The sequence below is a fragment of the Xenopus tropicalis genome, chromosome 8, assembly GCF_000004195.4.
Source record: "Xenopus tropicalis strain Nigerian chromosome 8, UCB_Xtro_10.0, whole genome shotgun sequence".
In the NCBI taxonomy this organism is placed as follows: Eukaryota; Metazoa; Chordata; class Amphibia; order Anura; family Pipidae; genus Xenopus; species Xenopus tropicalis.
The window spans coordinates 130,439,611-130,463,530 of NC_030684.2; the positions used below are offsets into that span (position 1 = coordinate 130,439,611).

General features: G+C 45.2%; 1 protein-coding gene across 7 annotated transcripts in view; it reads right to left on the reverse strand.

Moving 5' to 3' along the window:
• The window catches only part of LOC116406578 (CD48 antigen-like), a 44,091-nt gene extending 20,676 nt beyond the window's left edge, over positions 1 to 23,415 (reverse strand). For 4 of the 7 annotated variants that reach the window (XM_031890811.1, XM_031890810.1, XM_031890809.1 and 1 more), the window contains exons 1-3: positions 23,319 to 23,402; positions 22,440 to 22,634; positions 20,400 to 20,555 (exon numbers count right to left, since the gene is read on the reverse strand). In XM_031890811.1, coding sequence (XP_031746671.1) covers positions 20,400 to 20,555; positions 22,440 to 22,497 — 214 coding nt within the window. In that variant the 5' untranslated portion in view covers positions 22,498 to 22,634; positions 23,319 to 23,402. Of the gene's footprint in view, positions 1 to 20,399; positions 20,556 to 22,439; positions 22,635 to 22,737; positions 23,263 to 23,318 lie in introns of those variants that run through there. The other 3 variants (XM_031890807.1, XM_031890808.1, XM_031890812.1) reach the window with 3 other exon arrangements.
• Positions 23,416 to 23,920: the final 505 nt, after the last annotated feature.

Below are 23,920 nucleotides of genomic sequence, written 5' to 3' on the forward strand. Positions count from 1 at the left end.
CGAGGATGGTCTCTGAGCACTCTGGCACCCCCAATAAAAGTAAGAGACTGGGCCTGGGAATGCGTAGACCTTCAGGCAAGGGAAGTGTCAGGGCAGTTAGTGAGGAAGCTTTCCCCTGTGTATCTCCCCCAAAGGTTAGGGAGAATAAGAATGGTGAGAAAGGGCAAGCGAGGACGTTGCCCATTCAAGCAGGGGGAGAATGTAGGGAGGTAGTGCTGGGTCCCTGCACTTACCCCCCTCCTGCTGCTGTTCCCTGTAGGGGAGCTGGCACTGAGACTTTGTGCTGTGAGCTGCTGCCTAGCAACAAGGTGAACAGCAAGCTCAGGGCTGCCGGAAGTTGCAAAGCAGCCTGGGAGAGGAAGTCAGAGGGAGGAGTGAGAAAGCCCCAGAGCTCCAGAAGCTGCACGTGGGCTCAGAGAGAGGAGCTGCACAAGAAGAAGCTGGCCTTTGGAACAGGCTGGTACAGGGAAGGCAGACCCTGTACCTGGAGAGACATAGATCCTGTGAGGAGTCCTGACTGGAGGAACAAACACCTGCAGGGGAATCCCATCTGAGTGGCTAAAGGGGCTAGTAGTCGCACTGCATGGCTGTAAGTGCTGGACTCGCCTGAAGATTCTGTGTGAATCACCCAAAGAGATCCCTGGAGTGAGTATCATTAAAGTGAAAACTAATAAAGGAGCGCTTGAAGATTTAAAGTATATAAACTTTCCTTTGGACTGAGCTAAAGGACTGTACATAGTTAGTGAGATAGCTTGCGCTGGCAAAGCTAGTTAGTAAGGCCCTTATTGCCACTTTGATAGGAGTGTTATGTGTATTAGTTTCCCCTTTATTTCAGATAAAAGTTATTTCGTTTATCAAGTACTGTGTGTGCATTATTATCGTTCCTAGTGGGGCCATCCGTAGGTGCACTCCCGGATCCCACTAGGTGGAGGCACTGCGCTAATAAGTACCAGGTACCCAGTCTCTCCCAATACCACTGCGGAGTGATTCAGGTTTGTCCCGTGCCATCAGGTAAGCGCCACACATGGAGTGTAACACTGTCAAAAGTGCCAGAAGCGGTGAGGATAGGGTTACAGGTTTTTAAGTAGTAATGTTAGCCCTGGAGCAGCAGGGTCGGAGGAGGGGCAGCATGACCAAGCCCAGCATTACGAGCGGGGGATAGAGCAGCTTGTTGGAAAAGGGGGAGAGAAAGAAGGCGGGGTGGAGAAGGGTATATAGGAGTGCAGAGAGGGCTGGCTATCCACCATTTTGTGGAAGAAGCAGCAGAGGAAAGGTCCCCACCCACCCTCCCTTAGTGGGGGGTTAGCTTGGGGGTTTGGTTTGTTACTTAGTCGGCACATATGTGGCCATGGAGGGCTTAGGGGTACACGGGTTTAGTTTAAAAAAAAAAATGGGGGTTAAAGTGGCGCAGACGAACAGCGTCATGGTAGTTGTCACAGCTTTGGCGGGCCCTTGTCAGTCTGCCGGGGGGTAAGCTTGTTCTGGTATGCCAGATCAGGTATATATTGGATGGTTTAACCCCTAAGGTGGGTGACCATTGGTGGAAGGAATACGAAAGGTGCGCTATAAAGCGCTGGGTGGGTACTGATATGGCTAAATAGAAAAGGGGACCGGATAAGTCCTGGATTGGCGGCGGGTATCCTCCGAGCTAGGGATTGGGCGGCTGGAGGATAACACAGCTCAGGCTGGTTATGGAAGGGCAGGCTGGCAAGGGGCTCGGGGTCAGTAATTTTGGTTATGGTAATGTTTTGCACTTATTATATAAATGTACTGTTTATGTTTATACATGTTACCAATTTTTGTATTGTACTTTATACATTTTGCACTGTTGTATTTTCAATAAAGCTGTGGCCATTATCATTCCAACAATGATATCGTCACGCAGTTTTTATTGGTAAGTGAAGTGAGTGAGTGTAGGTTGATGCGTGGGTCATGAGCGAATCTGTCCCGTTTCGTTTCGCCGAAAAATTTGCGAATCTTTCAAAAGATTTGTGAAACGGTGAAAAATTCATGAAACGGGGAAAATGTTGCGCATCAAACCTATTGTCACGTGCAAAAATACGTTTGATGCACGACAATACGTTTGATGAGAGAGACAATTCTTTTTGGTGCAAGACAATTCTTTCCCATTTTGCGAAAAAATGGCAAAATGCAGAAATTTGCCGCAAATCCATGCCAAGCAAATTGTTTCGTCCAACATTAGTTTTATGTAAGTAAGAAAGGGAGGACATCTTTTTGGGCCACAGTCTAAGAGGAAACTCCTTTAGTTGGGTTTTGTCCCTGAAAGTAGAAAGTGTATAGTATTATACTGTAATATATGTTAGATAATGTTAGTATTCATATCCAATATGTGGTCTACAGCTATTGTAGCTTTGCAAATCCCAAAATCCTCTTACCCAAGAATAGCCTTAGGCAGACACGGGATGTTCATAGCTGTAGCTGAGAAAAAACTTAAAGGGGAAATTCAGCCTTAAGTATTTATAAAATGCCCTATTCTTAGCAACTTTTCAAATGGTTTTATGCCTCTTTGCCACTGACCCCAGCAGCCAAAAAACTATTGGCTACAATGTTATTGTTACTTTTTATACTTATCTTTCTATTTAGTCTCCTTTTCATCTCCCAATTTCCTTTTGCAATACACAAAAATGTTTTTTATTTTTGGATGGTTGCGTAAGTCACAATGGTTAATTTATTGTGTGTGTGTATATACTGTATATATATATTGAAACCTAGCGGGATACACAACAGACACTTTCTTGGCTTAAGGCAGTTTATTTAACACAAGGGTGCCCATTTCAGCATACAGTATAAATCAAACCATAAAAATAAATCCTACCTTCACACATTAGATGAGTTCCCTCACATAATTTAAGTCTCATGAGTGCTCTTTGTTCTACATGCCTATATATGAATGGGAGATCTAGATAATATGGCAACACAATTTCTGGAAAGGGGGTATCCAACCAAGCTGATCACGGACACTAAAATTTGGGCCAAATCCCTGGATAGGGAAGCATTGATGAGTAGTACAGGGAAAATTCAGGATAGCAGGAATGATGATTCCGCAATGTTTTATATAAGAAAAATAGCAGGTAAATGGATCATCTAAGTGCAGGGATGGAGGAAAGTAAGGAATATTCAATATTAAAAAAATAAAGGGTGTTGATATTTGAATAAAACTGTGCTATTCTAAGAATCTGCCTGAGGCTCCTGCCTCTTCTGCCTACCTATAGTTTCAGCACTGACTAAAGCAAATATCAAGGTAACACATTTATGCCAACATTAGTTTCACTTTGCTATAGAACCGAGGTATCCATAGCAGCAGATAAGCACTAATGCCAAGTGCATAATTTAACCTTTTAGGGGAAAATGGGCATAAAACAACCATTTGCAAAAAAATTTCCTTGCCACTCCATGTCAACACTTACTGAGATAGCCCCTCCCCTCTGCTCCTGTCAGAAGGCCCCTCCCCAAAGCTTTAAAAGACCAACCCTACCCCCACTCCGGTGTCTTTTTTGTCCTTCTGCCTCACTTTTTGTTTTGCTCCCATTGGAAGCAAATTTTTCTTTTTAGCCTTGGGAAGCATTAGGGCTGCCTGAAAGCGTCCTAGGGACTGGGGGTTTGGTCCTTGAGATCTTTTATCCCCCTAACCCAGGCGCTGTGATTTGTGTCTAAAAGCTTATTATATTGCACACGAAGGTTACTAAAGAGTTAAGTATGCTTTGAATTGATTGGCTACCAAAGGAAGGGGGTGGGTATAACTGTGTTTAAAAATCACTTACTGCTTTGTTATGTACACTTGATAAAGGGCACGAAAGGGGCCCGAAACATGTTGTGTATGGCATAAAAATAAAATTTAGCATTTTGTCTCATGCTCCCCCCTATATATATTTTTCATTGGCTGAGAGTGCGGCTCTATTGCTGGGGGTTTGATGCATGAAGTCTGGAAAGCTGAGCGCAGAGGATTTATCTATTCGAATATTGTTACTTCCCTTCATACTGCTTCTCATACAGAGTTGGGCAAGGCTTTTTAGGCTAGAGAACTGGTGTCTGCATGTTAATGCAGTCTCTATACTGTATTTTATTTGTATTTATTATAGTGGTCAATTGACTTAGGGTACAACCAAGCAGAATTCAGGTTGTATATGTATTATATCTAACAGTCATGTTGCATGCAGGTATTATATATTTGTATAAAGGTAAATTCTGAAGGGGGCAGCAACACAGTGTATATGTATTTTCTCTTCCTTCAATACAGAGAGCAATGAAAACATCCAGGCAGTGCATAAGTGGAATACACAGGTCTGAAACAGCATCCATCTTGGCTTCATATGCTCTGCTATACTGTGTAGATGCTAAGGGCAAAACTCAGGGTGCAGACAGATATTACACACTACATATGCACTGGCATCCAACGGCTGTTCCATTTATGTGTGTTTAATTTAACTAAACTCTGAGCTATAGCCTTACTGTAGACACAGTAGTCGGCAATGTGTTATCTTCCAGTTATGTTTATGGTTTTCAGACCAAATTTGTGCCGGTTGTTCTCAAGACTGGCTGTAGGAGGATTCCCACAACTGCTGTGCTTCTGGGGTAAGTGTTATGAATGTGTGTTTATTGCTTTTTTGGCAGATACCTTTCTCTAGGAACAAGGAGCAGCTCAGAGGAATGGTTCTCACAATGCCTGGTAGGTTGCCATGGTTATCCATATGGCAGGGCATTATTCTAGAAGCCTAAAAAATAGGGCTCTGCATAGTCAATATTAATTAACATTCCATGGCTCTGGACACCTGAGGATCAGTCACCATTTCTTATTGCAGTATTCAGTGGGTGCATTGGTTTAAAGAACTTTTTGTACATGTGACTACAGCTATAGTAATCTGTATAGGCAACTATGGCCATGACTGGTGCATCATTTTCAGGCCTTGCTGTTGGGGTAGACAGTAGGATAGACCTGTCCAGTATCTTTGGTCAGGTACAATGGGGGGGGGGGGGGCAGTTAGCTAATTGAGTTTAGGCCCTGGACATATTAAAGGAAAATGCAAGTCAAAAATTAAAAAGCATACTGCCCAATAGTCCTCCTATTGTTTAGTAAAAACGCCACACTTTTGGCTCACCTAATCACATATTTACTCACTCACACTTACTCACATTTTCTAGAACAGGCAGCCATCTCTAAATAGGTATTCTCCCTTCCTTTCCCTCCTTGCTTCATACTGCACATGTGTTTCATTCCCTCCCCCCCCCCCTGCCAGATCCGCTTCTGATTGGCTGGTGGGCATGTGTAGCTCAGAACAGCAGACAGGATCAAGTTACACACATGCTCAGAGAATAGGAAGGCTGCCGCTGGCACCTACAGGAAGGGGAGAGAGATTTCAATGATGTCACTGTAGGCTTCACACTGCTGTAGGCTGCCAGCACCATATCTCAGAGAAGCAAGCAGGGATCTGGGAATTTAGATATGCAGTAAGTACTTAAAAAGAATGCCTTTAGACTTACTTTTAATTTATATTAACCTTTCATTGTCCTTTAACGACTGTCACATTTAGAATCCTAGAAGGCTGCTTGGACTATCAGCTGGCCAAGGCTACTATGGGACAGACCCATGGGCTAAGTTGCCTATGGGCTTGAGCACTGTGTTAGTATGGGTCAGTTTCCTTTTAAATAAATAGGTGGATAACTTTATTTCCTCTTACCTAGAGTTAATCCTTTTATTATCTGTGTTTTCACTTTCTATTGGTGCCCTTACTTTAGAGCAGTGCTGTCCAACTGGTGGCCCGCGACCCCCCTTTGTGTAAGCTTTAAATGGTATCTGTACTGAGATTAACTGCCCCCTGCATGGTTCTCACCTCAGATTCAGGCTGTAATCACTCTGTATTGTTTAAAAATGTAATCCCCTGTGTTTTTCACACCTTTTAATACCTGCATTGTTAACCCCCTGCAGTGCCTGGCCTATGCTAGCGCAGGCAGAGCATGGCACACACAGGCAGCTAAGGACAGGCAGAGTATGGCACACACAGCCAGGTGAACATGGCAGGGGTTTGCTGTGGGAGTTTGTTATCAGTTGGAAATAGCCATTAAATGGTCCCTAAGGTGTGTAATTATATGCTGGGGGTTGCTGTGCTATCCACAGGGGAGGAGGAGGCATATGGATTTAAGGGTATATCTTAATATGACATAATATAATTTTCTCACATATGAATGACGGATGATATCCCCGCAGTGAGCACCAAACATTTGGGATTTTGCTGTGCTATCACCATTGTGATAAAATAAGTGTGGTTTGAAGTGGGTGTGGTTTTAAAAAGGGGAGTGGCCAAAACTGGCTTCCATTAGCGGCCCTCCACCATGTATGCGAGAGAAATTCCGGCCCTCGGCACCGCAGAAGTTGGACAGCACTGCTTTAGAGCATGCAAATGCTAGTCTGCTGGGCATGTAATACGGTTGGACCCCCATTCTATGGCATGCAGATTATACTTGGGCAGGATATCAGGAGTGTAGGATAAGGATCAGTTTCAGCCTTGTCTTAAGCTTGCTCTATGCTGCTTCCTCACAGAGACAGGTACTATTCACTTCCAGTGGTGGCATGAATTCTCTGGGGGTTAGTATCTGCAAACCATTCCTTAGTAGAGTAATGTATGGTAGGTATCAAACTAGCCACCTGGTAAGTTTTTGTGTAGGGCACCATCTTAGAGCCGAAGGAGCCGGCAAGGCTCTTGGCTAGTTGGACTTGCCGGGTCATTTTCCCTGTGTCTATCTAGTTTTCTGTATCTTTCTATAGTCATGCCCTGGTAGGTTCTTGGTTTTGATCTCAGGCTAGGTTGCTTGTTTGTTCATTAGGGCTTTATGTGGCTGCTCTTGAGCTTCCCTGTGGCATGCTTGTTCAAGACTCTGTGCAGGGTTGTTGGGTGATATTTGTACCAGAGGTATCATGCTGAGGTAGATGCGTCCTCACATGACTCCTGGCACGGTGAATGGGTTTTGGCGTCTAGGATATGTGCAGGCCCTTATGTACTCTGTAGAAATCGGGGGGCGAGAGACATCATATCTGCAAGATGCATCTGCTTTGCAGGGGGAACAAGATGTCTATCTGTAATAGCTTGGTCTGGTCTGGTACATGTAGAAAGTTATTGACTGTGTTTTTTTCCACTGCTAAGTCTTTTCCTCAGGTGTTAACTTCTTTAGCTGTTTTCAGTAGGGAGAGCTCATTATTAAAGGCATGCTGGTAAGTAGTGGGAGTGAGAAGACCTTATGGTCTGTTGCTAGTTCTCTTTCCTCAGATGTGGGTTGCACACTCGGTATCATTACTTTGGTGTGGGTTTTGCCTTTATAGAGTTCTAGTCCTTACTCTGGCTCAGTGCTGTCCAACTAACGGGCCGCAGGCCGCATGTAGCCCACAACCCTCTCTGGGTGGTCCCCCACCTGTCTGGCTGCTTTGATGGCTTACCTTTTGTGTAAACTTTAAATGGTATCAGTGCTGAGATTAACTGGCCCCTGCATGGTCCTCACCTTAGATTCAGGCTGGAACCTCCTGTATTGTTTAAACATGTAATCCCCTGTGTTGTTCACACCTTTTAATCCCTGCATTGCTCACATTGTTCACACCTCAGGCTCAGGCTGTAATCACCCACATTGTTCACCTGTTCACACCTCAGACATTGCATGTGCTGCCTGGCTTATAGTGCCTGTGCAGGTAGGCAGGGCAGGGAGGGTATGCCACACACAGGTAGGGCAGGCAGAGTATGGCACACACAGGCAGCATAGGGCAGGCAGAGTATGGCACACACAGGCAGCATAGGGCAGGCAGAGTATGGCACACACAGGCAGTGTAGGGAAGGCAGAGTATGGCACACACAGGCAGGGTAGGGAAGGCAGAGTATGGCACACACAGGCAGGGTAGGGAAGGCAGAGTATGGCACACACAGGCAGCGTAGGGAAGGCAGAGTATGGCACACACAGGCAGGGTAGGGAAGGCAGAGTATGGCACACGCAGGCAGGGTAGGAAAGGCAGAGTATGGCACACACAGGCAAGGTAGGGAAGGGAGAGTATGGCACACACAGGCAGGGTAAGAAAGGCAGAGTATGGCACACACAGGCAGGGTAGGGAAGGCAGAATATGGCACACACAGGCAAGGTAGGGAAGGGAGAGTATGGCGCACACACAGGCAGGGTAGGGATTGCAGAGTATGGCGCACACACAGGCAGTGTAGGGAAGGCAGAGTATGGCGCACACACAGGCAGGGTAGGGAAGGCAGAGTATGGCGCACACACAGGCAGGGTAGGGAAGGCAGAGTATGGCACACACAGGCAGGGTAGGGAAGGCAGAGTATGGCACACACAGGCAGGGTAGGGAAGGCAGAGTATGGCACACACACAGGCAGGGTAGGGAAGGCAGAGTATGGCGCACACACAGGCAGGGTAGGGAAGGCAGAGTATGGCGCACACAGGGGCAGGGTAGGGAAGGCAGAGTATGGCACACACAGGCAGGGTATGGAAGGCAGAGTATGGCACACACAGGCAGGGTAGGGAAGGCAGAGTATGGCACACACAGGCAGCGTAGGGAAGGCAGAGTATGGCACACACAGGCAGGGTAGGGAAGGCAGAGTATGGCACACGCAGGCAGGGTAGGGAAGGCAGAGTATGGCACACACAGACAGGGTAGGGCAGGCAGAGTATGGCACACACAGGTAGGGCAGGCAGGGTATGGCACACACAGGCAGCATAGGACAGGCAGAGTATGGCACACACAGGTAACATAGGGCAGGCAGAGTATGGCACACACAGGTAACATAGGGCAGGCAGAGTGCTGCCTGTGTGTGCCATACTCTGCCTGTCCTATGCTGCCTGTGGGAGGCAAACCTGGCAGGGGTTTGTTCTGGGAGTTTGTCAGCAGTTGGATGGTCCCTAAGGTGTGTAATTATGTGTTCTGGGGGATGCTGTGCTATCCACAGGGGAGGTGGAGGCATATGGATTTAATGGTATGTCTTAACATGACATAAAAAAATTCTTTCACATATGAATGACAGTTGATATCCCCCAGTAAGGACCAAGCATTTGGGTTTTTGCTGCACTGCCACCATTGTGATAAAATGGGTGTGGTTTTAAGTGGGTGTGGTTTAAAAGGGGGAGTGGTTAAAACTGGCTTCCATTAGCCACCCTCCACTATGTATGCGAGAGAAATTCCGGCCTTTGGCATCGCAGAAGTTGGACAGCACTGCTCTGGCGACTCGAACAGCTCAGTCCTCTTTTATTTCAGCCCTGATTCCTGGTCAGATATAGAGTTCACAGGTTTATACCAGGTAGTTGTTTCTACCCCCCACGGTGGGGTTTTTTCTTGGTTTGGGATGTATCTGGAATAGGTTCATATTCTGGGATCCAGACTTCCTTCTTTTGTGAACTGTTACCCTCCCAGTTGGGGATATTAGCTTGCTATGTCCCGGTAAGTGTTGACATGAAGTGGCTGGGAAAATGGAAAATTGTATCATACTTACTGTGATTTTCCGTTCCTGCTCATTCCATGTCAAGGTTCCCACCATTTTTGGTAGTTTCTAAAAGCTCATTACTAGACACCGGAGTGGGGGTAGGGTTTGTCTTTTAAATCTTTGGGGAGGGGCCTTCTGATGGGAGCACAGGGGAGGGGCTATCTCGGTAAGTGCTGACATGGAGTGGCCAGGAAAGGAAGATCACATTAAGTATGATACAATTTTCCATTTTTCTCTGCACTAACTTTATAAATGGCCCCCAGCATCTTTTCATTATATAAACACTAACAATTTTCTCCACACCAGTTGTTACATGGGAATGTGATAGGGACCTTAGATTGTAAGCTCACTGGGGCAGGGACTGATGGGAATGTGATAGGGACCTTAGATTGTAAGCTCCACTGGGGCAGGGACTGATGGGAATGTGATAGGGACCTTAGATTGTAAGCTCCACTGGGGCAGGGACTGATGGGAATGTGATAGGGACCTTAGATTGTAAGCTCCACTGGGGCAGGGACTGATGGGAATCTGATAAGGACCTTAGATTGTAAGCTCCACTGGGGCAGGGACTGATGGGAATCTGATAAGGACCTTAGATTGTAAGCTTACTGGGGCAGGGGCTGATGGGAATGTGATAGGGACCTTAGATTGTAAGCTCCACTGGGGCAGGGGCTGATGGGAATGTGATAGGGACCTAAGATTGTAAGCTCCACTGGGGCAGGGACTGATGGGAATGTTATAGGGACCTTAGATTGTAAGCTCCACTGGGGCAGGGGCTGATGGGAATGTGATAGGGGCCTTAGATTGTAAGCTCCACTGGGGCAGGGGCTGATGGGGATGTGATAGGGACCTTAGAGTGTAAGCTCCACTGGGGCAGGGGATGATGGGAATCTGATAGAGACCTTAGAATGTAAGCTCACTGGGGCAGGGACTGATGGCAATGTGATAGGGACCTTAGAATGTAAGCTCACTGGGGCAGGGGCTGATGGGAATGGGATAGGGACCTTAGATTGTAAGCTCACTGGGGCAGGGACTGATGGGAATGTGATAGGGACCTTAGATTGTAAGCTCCACTGGGGCAGGGACTGATGGGAATGTGATAGGGACCTTAGATTGTAAGCTCCACTGGGGCAGGGACTGATGGGAATGTGATAGGGACCTTAGATTGTAAGCTCCACTGGGGCAGGGGCTGATGGGAATGTGATAGGGACCTTAGATTGTAAGCTCCACTGGGGCAGGGGCTGATGGGAATGTGATAGGGACCTTAGATTGTAAGCTCACTGGGGCAGGGACTGATGGGAATGTGATAGGGACCTTAGATTGTAAGCTCCACTGGGGCAGGGGCTGATGGGAATGTGATAGGGACCTTAGATTGTAAGCTCCACTGGGGCAAGGGCTGATGGGAATGTGATAGGGACCTTAGATTGTAAGCTCACTGGGGCAGGGGCTGATGGGAATGTGATAGGGACCTTAGATTGTAAGCTCACTGGGGCAGGGGCTGATGGGAATGTGATAGGGACCTTAGATTGTAAGCTCACTGGGGCAGGGGCTGATGGGAATGTGATAGGGACCTTAGATTGTAAGCTCCACTGGGGCAGGGACTGATGGGAATGTGATAGGGACCTTAGATTGTAAGCTCCACTGGGGCAGGGACTGATGGGAATGTGATAGGGACCTTAGATTGTAAGCTCCACTGGGGCAGGGGCTGATGGAAATGTGATAGGGACCTTAGATTGTAAGCTCACTGGGGCAGGGGCTGATGGGAATGTGATAGAGACCTTAGATTGTAAGCTCCACTGGGGCAGGGACTGATGGGAATGTGATAGAGACCTTAGATTGTAAGCTCCACTGGGGCAGGGGCTGATGGGAATGTGATAGGGACCTTAGATTGTAAGCTTTACTGGGGCAGGGACTGATGGGAATGTGATAGGGGCCTTAGATTGTAAGCTCCACTGGGGCAGGGACTGATGGGAATGTGATAGGGACCTTAGATTGTAAGCTCCACTGGGGCAGGGACTGATGAGAATGTGATAGGGACCTTAGATTGTAAGCTCCACTGGGGCAGGGACTGATGGGAATGTGATAGGGACCTTAGATTGTAAGCTCACTGGGGCAGGGACTGATGGGAATGTGATAGGGACCTTAGATTGTAAGCTCCACTGGGGCAGGGACTGATGGGAATGTGATAGGGACCTTAGATTGTAAGCTCCACTGGGGCAGGGACTGATGGGAATGTGATAGGGACCTTAGATTGTAAGCTCCACTGGGGCAGGGACTGATGGGAATGTGATAGGGACCTTAGATTGTAAGCTCACTGGGGCAGGGACTGATGGGAATGTGATAGGGACCTTAGACTGTAAGCTCACTGGGGCAGGGGCTGATGGGAATGTGATAGGGACCTTAGATTGTAAGCTCCACTGGGGCAGGGACTGATGGGAATGTGATAGGGACCTTAGATTGTAAGCTCCACTGGGGCAGGGGCTGATGGGAATGTGATAGGGACCTTAGATTGTAAGCTCACTGGGGCAGGGACTGATGGGAATGTGATAGGGACCTTAGATTGTAAGCTCACTGGGGCAGGGACTGATGGGAATGTGATAGGGACCTTAGATTGTAAGCTCACTGGGGCAGGGGCTGATGGGAATGTGATAGGGACCTTAGATTGTAAGCTCACTGGGGCAGGGGCTGATGGGAATGTGATAGGGACCTTAGATTGTAAGCTCCACTGGGACAGGGACTGATGGGAATGTGATAGGGACCTTAGATTGTAAGCTCACTGGGGCAGGGACTGATGGGAATGTGATAGGGACCTTAGATTGTAAGCTCACTGGGGCAGGGGCTGATGGGAATGTGATAGGGACCTTAGATTGTAAGCTCCACTGGGACAGGGGCTGATGGGAATGTGATAGGGACCTTAGATTGTAAGCTCACTGGGGCAGGGGCTGATGGGAATGTGATAGGGACCTTAGATTGTAAGCTCCACTGGGGCAGGGACTGATGGGAATTTGATAGGGACCTTAGATTGTAAGCTCACTGGGGCAGGGACTGATGGGAATGTGATAGGGACCTTAGATTGTAAGCTCCACTGGGGCAGGGACTGATGGGAATGTGATAGGGGCCTTAGATTGTAAGCTCACTGGGGCAGGGACTGATGGGAATGGGATAGGGACCTTAGATTGTAAGCTCACTGGGGCAGGGACTGATGGGAATGGGATAGGGACTAGGGATGCACTGAACCCACTTTTTTGGGTTCTGCCGAACCCCCAAACCCACCCTGATGGATTCTGCCAAATCCCAAACTGAATCCTAATTAGCATATGCTAATTAGGATTGTGAAGGGTTAAAATTTGGCAAAAAATCCCCCCCCCCTAAATTTTAACCCTTCCGAATGCTAATTAGCATATGCTTATTTATGCTTAATTAAAGACACAAGAAAAAACACCACAAGGCTCATTCCACACGAGAAATCTGTCGATACGCTTAGAAGATTTTTTTATTTGTGTCTGCACCCGGAAGCACTGAATCTGCCCAGGTGCAGGCACACACTGCTGATATTCACCAACTAATTCTAATTCCGAATTAGAATTTATGAGAGAATTCCGTATTTTTTCTAACTTATAGAACATTTTGTTAGGACTCCACAACTTTTTCGTAGTTTAGTTAAACTACTACAAAAAAATCTTATTTTGCACAAAGACTACGAACATTTCGGAATTCATTAAAAAACTTTCATTGTGACTATCTTTTCACCAGGTTGGTTCTGTCGAGGGCCATTGAGTCCTATGGAAGGCTTCCAAAGCCATGGAATGGAGGCTTCAAAGCCAGAAACCAGGTTTTCGTGCCTTTTACGAACGTTTGGGTCTGACAATTTTGAGACTTTCGGAACGCATTTGCAATATTTTCACAATATTGTAGAACATCAGAAATTATCGTGGTTACTCCGAATTTTTGCCATATCGTGATTTTAAGCCCCCAAAAAACTGACTTTGATAAATGTGCACCCAAGTGTTTGCTGGTAGAAATTGGCTGTGTGTGCCTGTACCTGGGCAGATTTTCTGCTTGCCGAGAATAAGCTACGCGTGGTTTTAGGTTTAATTAAATGTAATACATACATAATGATGACTGGCCAGCCTATCACACATATACAGAAATTTAATAAGTAGCTACATATATACTGAGTTAAAGCAAAGAAGAACAAATTATTTTTAAAGATCAAACATATAAATGTAGGGGATCAGAGAACCCTGTCCCCTGTTTCTCAGTCTGTGATCTCATCCAGCCTAGCTGCAGCCTGGGGAGGGACCCGATTGGCTGGCTGCCCCAGTGCACGTCTGGGAGAGGTGTGCCTAAGCTTTGGAGCCAAAAATCTAGGGGCGGGCCCAGCAGTTTATAAAGGGAGCCCCTGCTGTTGTTTGCCAGAGTTGAAAGAGATACAGAGTGAGCAGCCAGACAAAGGGGCTGATTTACTAACCCACGAATCCGACCCGAATTGGAAAAGTTCCGACATGAAAACGAACATTTTACGACTTTTTCGTATGTTTTGCGATTTTTTCGGCGTCTTTACGAATTTTTCGTTACCAATACGATTTTTGCGTAAAAACGCGAGTTTTTCGTAGCCTTTACGAAAGTTGCGTAAAATCTTGCGATTTTTCCGTAGCGTTAAAACTTATGCGAAAAGTTGCGCCTTTTTCGTAGCGTTAAAACTTAAAAGGTGCGAAGTTTCGCGTAAGTTTTAACGCTACGAAAAAAGCGCAACTTTTTGCGCAAGTTTTAACGCTACGAAAAATCGCAAGATTTTACGCAACTTTCGTAATGGCTACGAAAAACTCGCGTTTTTATGCAAAAATCATATTGGTAACGAAAAATTCGTAAAGACGCCGAAAAAATCGCAAAATACCGATCTTTACGAAAAAACGCAATCGGACTCATTTCGACCCGTTCGTGGGTTAGTAAATCAGCCCCAAAGTATTGTGTGTTAGACTTGAAAGGATAAAAGTCTGCTGGGCTGCTAGGAAGGAATCAGTCCTCTGTGGTACCTCTTAGTGTGTATCCCCTGAGGAACAGGTATTACTCGGTTACCTGCTACATGGGAGCAGCCACCCTTTTCAACGGGGAAGGTACTCTGGGGCAGGTAGCGCTACCTGGGGGGAATTAAGAGCTCTTGGGGAAGGGACTGAAATGAATAAGGGTTGGGGTCTATCTGGATCAACGTTGGGGCTGGGCAAAGTACAGAGGCAGTGCCAGCCGTGGATAGCCCACACAAGTTCCCCAGGATAAGAGTATCAGTCATTCCTAAAACTGTTCTACTTCTATTCAAAGTTATATAAAGTTTGATATTGCTGCAAACTGTGTGTTATAATTTCCTAGTGGAAATCCCCAAGAGGTGTGTTCCTCAGTGTCCACTAGGGGGCGGCACTGTGCTGTTCCCAGTTCCCTGTATCAATATTCTTTGAGAACACATATCTCCTGAAAAATACAGCCCATATTAAGTGAATGTGCCAAGAAAGGGTTACATAAACATTGCTTTGGAATTCATTGAAGAGACCAAGATGTTATTAAAGTCAGTTATGCTGTGTTATGGGAGGTATTTCCAAAAAGGGCTGATGCCGCATCTGGATATCATTGTAGTCCAATGCAGTTACTGCATAGAGGATATTTAAAGGAATAGTGACACCAACAAATGTATCAAAGTAATTAAATTATCTACTGCCCTGCACTGGTAAAAGTTGTGTTTGCTACAGAAACCCTACTATAGTTTATATAAATACCCCGCTGTGTAGCCCCGGGGGCAGCCGTTCCTGCACTGGTACAGCTGGGGTGTTTGCTACAGAAACCCTACTATAGTTTATATAAATACCCCGCTGTGTAGCCCCGGGGGCAGCCATTCCTGCACTGGTACAGCTGGGGTGTTTGCTACAGAAACCCTACTATAGTTTATATAAATACCCCGCTGTGTAGCCCCGGGGGCAGCCATTCCTGCACTGGTACAGCTGGGGTGTTTGCTACAGAAACCCTACTATAGTTTATATAAATACCCCGCTGTGTAGCCCCTGGGGGCAGCCATTCCTGCACCGGTACAGCTGGGGTGTTTGCTACAGAAACCCTACTATAGTTTATATAAATACCCCGCTGTGTAGCCCCGGGGGCAGCCATTCCCGCACCGGTACAGCTGGGGTGTTTGCTACAGAAACCCTACTATAGTTTATATAAATACCCCGCTGTGTAGCCCCGGGGGCAGCCATTCCCGCACTGGTACAGCTGGGGTGTTTGCTACAGAAACCCTACTATAGTTTATATAAATACCCCGCTGTGTAGCCCCGGGGGCAGCCATTCCTGCACTGGTACAGCTGGGGTGTTTGCTACAGAAACCCCACTATAGTTTATATAAATACCCCGCTGTGTAGCCCCGGGGGCAGCCATTCCTGCACTGGTACAGCTGGGATGTTTGCTACAGAAACCCTACTATAGTTTATATAAATACCCCGCTGTGTAGCCCCGGGGGCAGCCATTCCCGCACTGGTACAGCTGGGGTGTTTGCTACAGAAACCCTACTATAGTTTATATAAATACCCCGCTGTGTAGCCCCGGGGGCAGCCATTCCTGTACCGGTACAGCTGGGGTGTTTGCTACAGAAACCCTACTATAGTTTATATAAATACCCTGCTGTGTAGCCCCGGGGGCAGCCATTCCTGCACTGGTACAGCTGGGGTGTTTGCTACAGAAACCCTACTATAGTTTATATAAATACCCCGCTGTGTAGCCCCGGGGGCAGCCATTCCTGCACTGGTACAGCTGGGGTGTTTGCTACAGAAACCCCACTATAGTTTATATAAATACCCCGCTGTGTAGCCCCGGGGGCAGCCATTCCTGCACTGGTACAGCTGGGATGTTTGCTACAGAAACCCTACTATAGTTTATATAAATACCCCGCTGTGTAGCCCCGGGGGCAGCCATTCCCGCACTGGTACAGCTGGGGTGTTTGCTACAGAAACCCTACTATAGTTTATATAAATACCCCGCTGTGTAGCCCCGGGGGCAGCCATTCCTGCACTGGTACAGCTGGGGTGTTTGCTACAGAAACCCCACTATAGTTTATATAAATACCCCGCTGTGTAGCCCCGGGGGCAGCCATTCCTGCACTGGTACAGCTGGGATGTTTGCTACAGAAACCCTACTATAGTTTATATAAATACCCCGCTGTGTAGCCCCGGGGGCAGCCATTCCCGCACTGGTACAGCTGGGGTGTTTGCTACAGAAACCCTACTATAGTTTATATAAATACCCCGCTGTGTAGCCCCGGGGGCAGCCATTCCTGCACTGGTACAGCTGGGATGTTTGCTACAGAAACCCTACTATAGTTTATATAAATACCCCGCTGTGTAGCCCCGGGGGCAGCCATTCCCGCACTGGTACAGCTGGGGTGTTTGCTACAAAAACCCTACTATAGTTTATATAAATACCCCGCTGTGTAGCCCCGGGGGCAGCCATTCCTGCACTGGTACAGCTGGGGTGTTTGCTACAGAAACCCCACTATAGTTTATATAAATACCCCGCTGTGTAGCCCCGGGGGCAGCCATTCCTGCACTGGTACAGCTGGGATGTTTGCTACAGAAACCCTACTATAGTTTATATAAATACCCCGCTGTGTAGCCCCGGGGGCAGCCATTCCTGCACTGGTACAGCTGGGGTGTTTGCTACAGAAACCCTACTATAGTTTATATAAATACCCCGCTGTGTAGCCCCGGGGGCAGCCATTCCTGCACTGGTACAGCTGGGGTGTTTGCTACAGAAACCCTACTATAGTTTATATAAATACCCCGCTGTGTATCCCCGGGGGCAGCCATTCCTGCACTGGTACAGCTGGGGTGTTTGCTACAGAAACCCTACTATAGTTTATATAAATACCCTGCTGTGTAGCCCCGGGGGCAGCCATTCCTGCACTGGTACAGCTGGGGTGTTTGCTACAGAAACCCTACTATAGTTTATATAAATACCCCGCTGTGTAGCCCCGGGGGCAGCCATTCCTGCACCGGTACAGCTGGGGTGTTTGCTACAGAAACCCTACTATAGTTTATATAAATACCCCGCTGTGTAGCCCCGGGGGCAGCCGTTCCTGCACCGGTACAGCTGGGGTGTTTGCTACAGAAACCCTACTATAGTTTATATAAATACCCCGCTGTGTAGCCCCGGGGCAGCCATTCCTGCACTGGTACAGCTGGGGTGTTTGCTACAGAAACCCTACTATAGTTTATATAAATACCCCGCTGTGTAGCCCTGGGGGCAGCCATTCAGAGGAGAAAAGGCACAGGTTACATAGCAGATAACAGATAATTCTGTAAAACACCATTGTATTCTACAGAGCTTATCTGCTATGTAACCTGTGCCAATGGTGAAAATTATACCTGGCAAAAAATTTTGCTCATCACTAATTACAACATTTATAAAATGGAAAGAGTATGAAGAAAGAGTTGCTAGGCAGAGAGCAACAATGTTGGACTGAGGTCCCTGTTCCCACCCAAGCACCTCAAGAACCCCCACCAGCCTCCTGCTTGCCAGCACCAACCAACTTCACCCCCACCACTGGCAACTTGTCTGCAAAACCCGGAGAGGATTTTTTCCAGTACCCCAGAGGATCAGAGAGATTATTAAAGATTGAAATTAAAATGAGAAGATCCTATACCAGCATTTATATTGATTTCACTCCTTAAACAAGAACTAGTATAGAGGCGAGTTCAACATTAAAAGTAGCAGATGAGGTCTCCATGGTATGGGGTGCCGTTTGTCCAAAGCGCATTTTGGCTAAAAAAAATACATTCTATACACAAAACAGAATCCCCAGTACACAGAATTAATGTGTGGACATATACACTGGTAAAAAAAATATACAAAAGATATATATCTAGTGAAGAATGTGAACAAAAATCAACTTTGTGCACAAAAGGATATTATTATATTACAAACTCCATTCTGTAAATTTTAACAAGCATTCTATCTCACAAATGTAAATATCCATACAACAAAACCAGTTATGTGTAAAGTTACTTACAGAATGAATAATGTAAAACAAGTAAGATTCTATACCACAGAATCCATTTTGTCAACAAAATGTATACTCCCTTCCACAAAACTGATAAAATATCCATTTTGTGAAACAACGCTGTCAATCAAATTTCTGAACCAATACGAGACAAGAAATTCATGAACCAAATAAGAAACCAATGTTTTAATTGGAGTCAATTTACTGGTCTTCCCACTGTTTTAATTTGTCTATAAAGTGTTGACTAGTGATGAGTGAATCTGTCCCTTTTCGTGTCGCCGAAAATTTCCTGAATCTTTCAAAAGATTCGCAAAACAGCGAAACGGCAAAAATGTTGCCCGCAGCTATTCTTTTGTCGCCCGCAGCTATTATTTTGTCGCACAGCTATTATTTTGTTGCCCGCGGCTATTATTTCGTCGCCCACAGCTATTATTTTGTTGCCCGTGGCTATTATTTTGTTGCCCGCAGCTATTATTTCATTGCGCGGCTATTATTTTGTCGCCTGCGCCTATTATTTTGTTGCGTGGCTATTCTTTTGACGTGTGCGACAATTTTTGGACGCGTGCCGAATTTTTTTGCGGCAAATTTTTTAATCCGTTTCGCAAAACAATCCGCCAATGGCGAAATGCGGAAATTCGCCATGAATCCATGCCTGGTGAAACATTTCGCCCATCACTAATGTTGGCCTCCCCCCCGACACACACACACACAAGGATTTGTTGGTCGGATTTGTTTAACAAGATGAAAAGCTGCCAGCTCTGCCCCACAAGGCTGAGGATACTGTCTGGCCTGCTATAGAGGGCACTTTCTAATGTCTGCTGTGTTTTTAACTAGAAGGTCTTCCAAATGGATGAGAAATATAGTGCTGTAGGGATTTTGTTCCTGATAATGAGCTTTAAAGAAAACAAAACAAAAGACATTAATATGATAACTTAAGGTGAAACGCTATTCCTATTATCTCCCAGCATAACCCATCATTATAATAGGTCTAATATCCCCTTATACAGGTCAATAAAACGCAATAGTACTGATTCACTAAAGGTCAATAAGTTTTAACGCACGCTTTTTTGCGTTAAAATTGAGAAAATTAACGTGCGATTCACTACAGTATTACCGCGTGCGTTAAGTCACACATCGCATGCGTTAATTCACGCGCAACCGTGTGCATTAATTTTACCGCATTGCGTTAATTCGCGAGCAGAAATAATACTAACGCATGATTCACAAACACTTAGACGCGCTAAATATTGCGTTAGTCTGTGCGAAAATTAACACCTACTTGGGGCAGGGGGTAATTATAGAAAAGTAGAGTTAATGAGCTTTTGGCAACACAATAAGGACTTTGCAGTGGGATTTATTCAAGTCTGTGTTGGCCCCAGAGTGATGCAGCCGCCAGTTTGCAGGGAAATGGGCATTTTCAGTACGGTAATTTTACGAAAGTAATGGCACATATAGCTAACATGGCGTGCGGTTTTTCGCACGTGGTGACTATTTGTGCGCGGTGCGTTGATTAGTGCACGTTGTGTCCAATACCGCATGAAAATAGTCTTCGTGACTTAAATTATGCACGCAGCATTGTGTCTAAAGTAACGCAAGTATCCTTTTAGTGAATTGTGCATTAAGACACGTTAAAAATTTTAGCGCACACTATAAATAACGCAAGTTTTACTGACCTTTAGTGAATCAGCTCTAATGTCTTAATTCTATCATATTAACCACCCTAATATTAGCAGCATAAATACTTCTGGGTGAGGGGCCCCTCTGTAAAGTACAATACACCAGATATTTGGAATGCACTGTAAAGATTAATGAAAGCACAGAGGTACTGGGGAGCTAGCGATATGTTAATGACCCCCCCTGCGCTTAAAGGGTTAACTCACCCATTCCAGCTTTCCCGCGCTGTGCAAAAGATAGGAAGAGTTCTCCTCCCTGATCTTCCTGGCACCTCCTCTTCCACCTGGCGTGTCCTTCCCGCGCTGAGCTCCTCTCCCCCACTGCTGCGACCGGAGCTGCATCTCCCTCCCTCTCACCCTGTTCTAACTCAAATTGTCAATAATTGTTTAGTTTAATAAAAAATAAATAAATAAATGTATATATATACACACTGTGACCGCATGTAACAGACATCAGTTAACACCAGAAATTAAATGGCCAAGGACTTTCACCCGCCATATGCTAGTCCTGGCCATTTAATTTCTGGTGTTGATGTCGGTTACATGCCCACTGCGTTCGCAGTGGCCGGCATTTGGATATAAAACAGGTATAAGTTCATTAATTTTTGTGTTGGTACTTGTGGAAAAACAGATGGCAAGGACTAAGGAGGAAGTGTTTTTTCTAATAAAGCTGTGGCCGACCTGCACCCCACTCATGTGTCCTGGTGTTTTCTTTTGCTAGTTTAGTTAGCTAAGTTTTGGTAAGGGAGGGAATAAGTCTCCACAGTCTATAGTAGCAATGTAACTCAGTATATCTGAGATACGCAGCACCTGAGTACAGTATAAACCATTTAACTTAAACTCCTCCCTCCAAGGATACCAGCTGATTCACATCATTACACTATGAAATTTCACAACTTTACATAAAGTAGTAGTGACCCTAAAAAATTTGTAGATGACTGTTAGACTCCAGTGTTTGGCTTCCTCCTATTATTATGTAATATTGTACTAGTTAGCTTACAGCAGTCTCTTAATAATGTGCTTATCTATAGTTCAACTACTACATTATATAGCCATAGGGAAAAAACCCAGTGGGCCCCACATTGGGTGCACTGGCCCCCAACCCAAATAGTGGCTGAAGGAGAAAGAAGGGGGTACGCAGTGTGCGTTACACACAGGGTGGGGGTGAAGGCTGGCAGCGGTGGAGAAGTTGGCAACTGAGGTGAGGGGCTCCTGGGGTGGCAGCCCTGCTGGACCCTGGACACCCCAGTGCAACACCACATAGACACATAATACATCATGATCCTCCTTAAGTACCAATTTGTATATTATCCCTTTAGTCTGCACATAGTACTCATGTATGTTGTAGTTGAACTACAGCTAATTAGGATACTGCTCATAATCATAAGGTATACACATCATACTATACAACCAGTCTGTCTGCATCAAGTTCTGAAGTGGCTTAATCATCAGGCCACACACATCATCTATGCACTAGGGATGGTGCAGCCATGTGGGGCAGAGCTGGAAGTTTTTTATCTTGTTAAATAAATCCTACAAACAAATCCTTCTTTGTATGTGGGAAGGGGGGGGGGGGGTGTCAGGGTCAACACTTTATAGAAACAATTCAAATAGTGGGAATAAAGACCAGTAAATGGACTTCAATTAAAACTTGCATGTTATTGGATAATGAATATACTTGCTTCTTATTGGTTCAGTAATTTGTTGTTGCACAGAATTTTATCAGTTTTGTGGAACTGAGTATTCATTTTGTTGATAGAATACATTCTGTGCTATAGAATCTTTCTTTTTGTCACAAGCATCTATTTTGTCATGAAAATCTAGCTTGGAATATGCTAGTCAGTTACACCATTATATATTTTGTCAAAGTTTTGTTTCACATAATTCATTCCATAAAAAACTGGTTCTGCTTTATGGATGTTATACATTTGTGAGACAGAATGCTTGTTAAAATTTACAGAATAGAGTTTGTAATATAATTATATCCTTTTGTGCATAAAATTGATTTTATTCTCAAAAATATGTCTTTTGTATATTTCTTACCAGTGTATATGGCCACACATTCATTCTGTGTACTGGGGATTGTTCTTTGTATACAGAATGTATTTTTGTAGACAAAATGTACTTTGGACAAACAGCACCCCAAACCATAGATTAATTGCATTTGTGGAGATTGTATCTGTACCATGTTTAGTAAATGCCTCTATGAAATATGAGATAGGAGACAAATGAAGACAATTTACTCACCCCAGGTTATCAGAAATGATGCCCATAAGATGAAGAAGAGCCCAATGAATGTCATCATGTTATTTGAGATGAGAGCAAGTTTTTCCAGTTACAAAATTCTTTAACAGAAGAATTTAATTAATTGAATTTCCAAGCTGTACTGCAAATCCGAAGCTGAAATCCCACATTTATATGGCACTTTGGAAGCCGTTATGCCTGTAACGAAAGGCAAGTAATACACTGTAATGCTATTTATATAGTAGTTCCTGCTGCTTTCACTGGTAAGCACCTGTAACTGTCTCCGACAAAGTCGGGATACCTTTGGTAATGATATTCAGGTCTTTACTGCCTCTTAGTTCTAAGGCAAACTCCCCTGGTCTCACCTTATAATGTCTCACCCTATCATGTCAGCCCGCCCCCACCCACACCTGGGCTGGAAAACCTGGTTCCTTCCTATGTGCTCTTACATACCAAAAAGGCATTTACTCTTTCCCAACCCCTCGGCCCAGGACCTCCCACTCTCTAGAAACTTTTCAGGGGGATTTCTAACTATAGCAAATGTTATTGGTTTCTGCTATTTAATAACCCAATAATTACCAAATAGTATTAGAGGTAAAGGGTCTTCAAGCTGAATCACACATTGATCGCATGTAATCAAGCTGAATCGCATGTCTTAACAGTTGTCTTGTAGGCACTTGTTAGCAAGGCACATCATACAGATAAGTTAAAGAGTATGTACGGGTGAAAAATAAAATCTTTTATTCCTGTTCCCTACTTATAAAGAAACCTATCTCTTCCTGTGACCTAGCCACAGAGTATAACTTGGGGAATTGTAACCGCGCACTTTACCTTCTTAGTGGGAAACTCCTAGAATGTAGTATAACAAGATTCTATACTTACAGTATCTGGCCTTTACCCACTGGGGCCCTCTCCGAGATATTCATTACCTCAAGCTATCCTGGTGCATCCACTTCACCCACAGACACAAGTCGAAAGACCGAAACCTAAATTCCTGTCCTTTTTATACACTATATAATACCCATAATGCCCCTGAGCTGATAGAGGGCTACTCCCTTCCACATAGCAACGTGGCACTAGGGATGACTTGCAACAGCGACAACATTAACCCTTAATCCTCCTAGAACAGCTTCAATAAAAATGTTCAATAAATGAACTGTTCAATTTGAGTTTTGGTTAAGTAAATAAGAATATACACAAATATATATAGTATTTAGTGATGAACAAAAAAATACATTTATTGAACCAACGTTCTGGTCTCAGAGACCTTTATTAAGGTTACAGTGCTGTACAAAGGGCAATCCTACATAATCCCCCACCTAAAAAAAAAAAGTGGGCAAAAAGTTAGACACCCATAATAAAAGTGCATACCAGAATAAATCCAAGCAAAAATGTTGGTGTGATTTTTTTCCTTACTGAGTGTGTCAAACCATTCACAACAACATTATTATGTTAGCATAGTTTCCAAACAAAATGAATGTTGA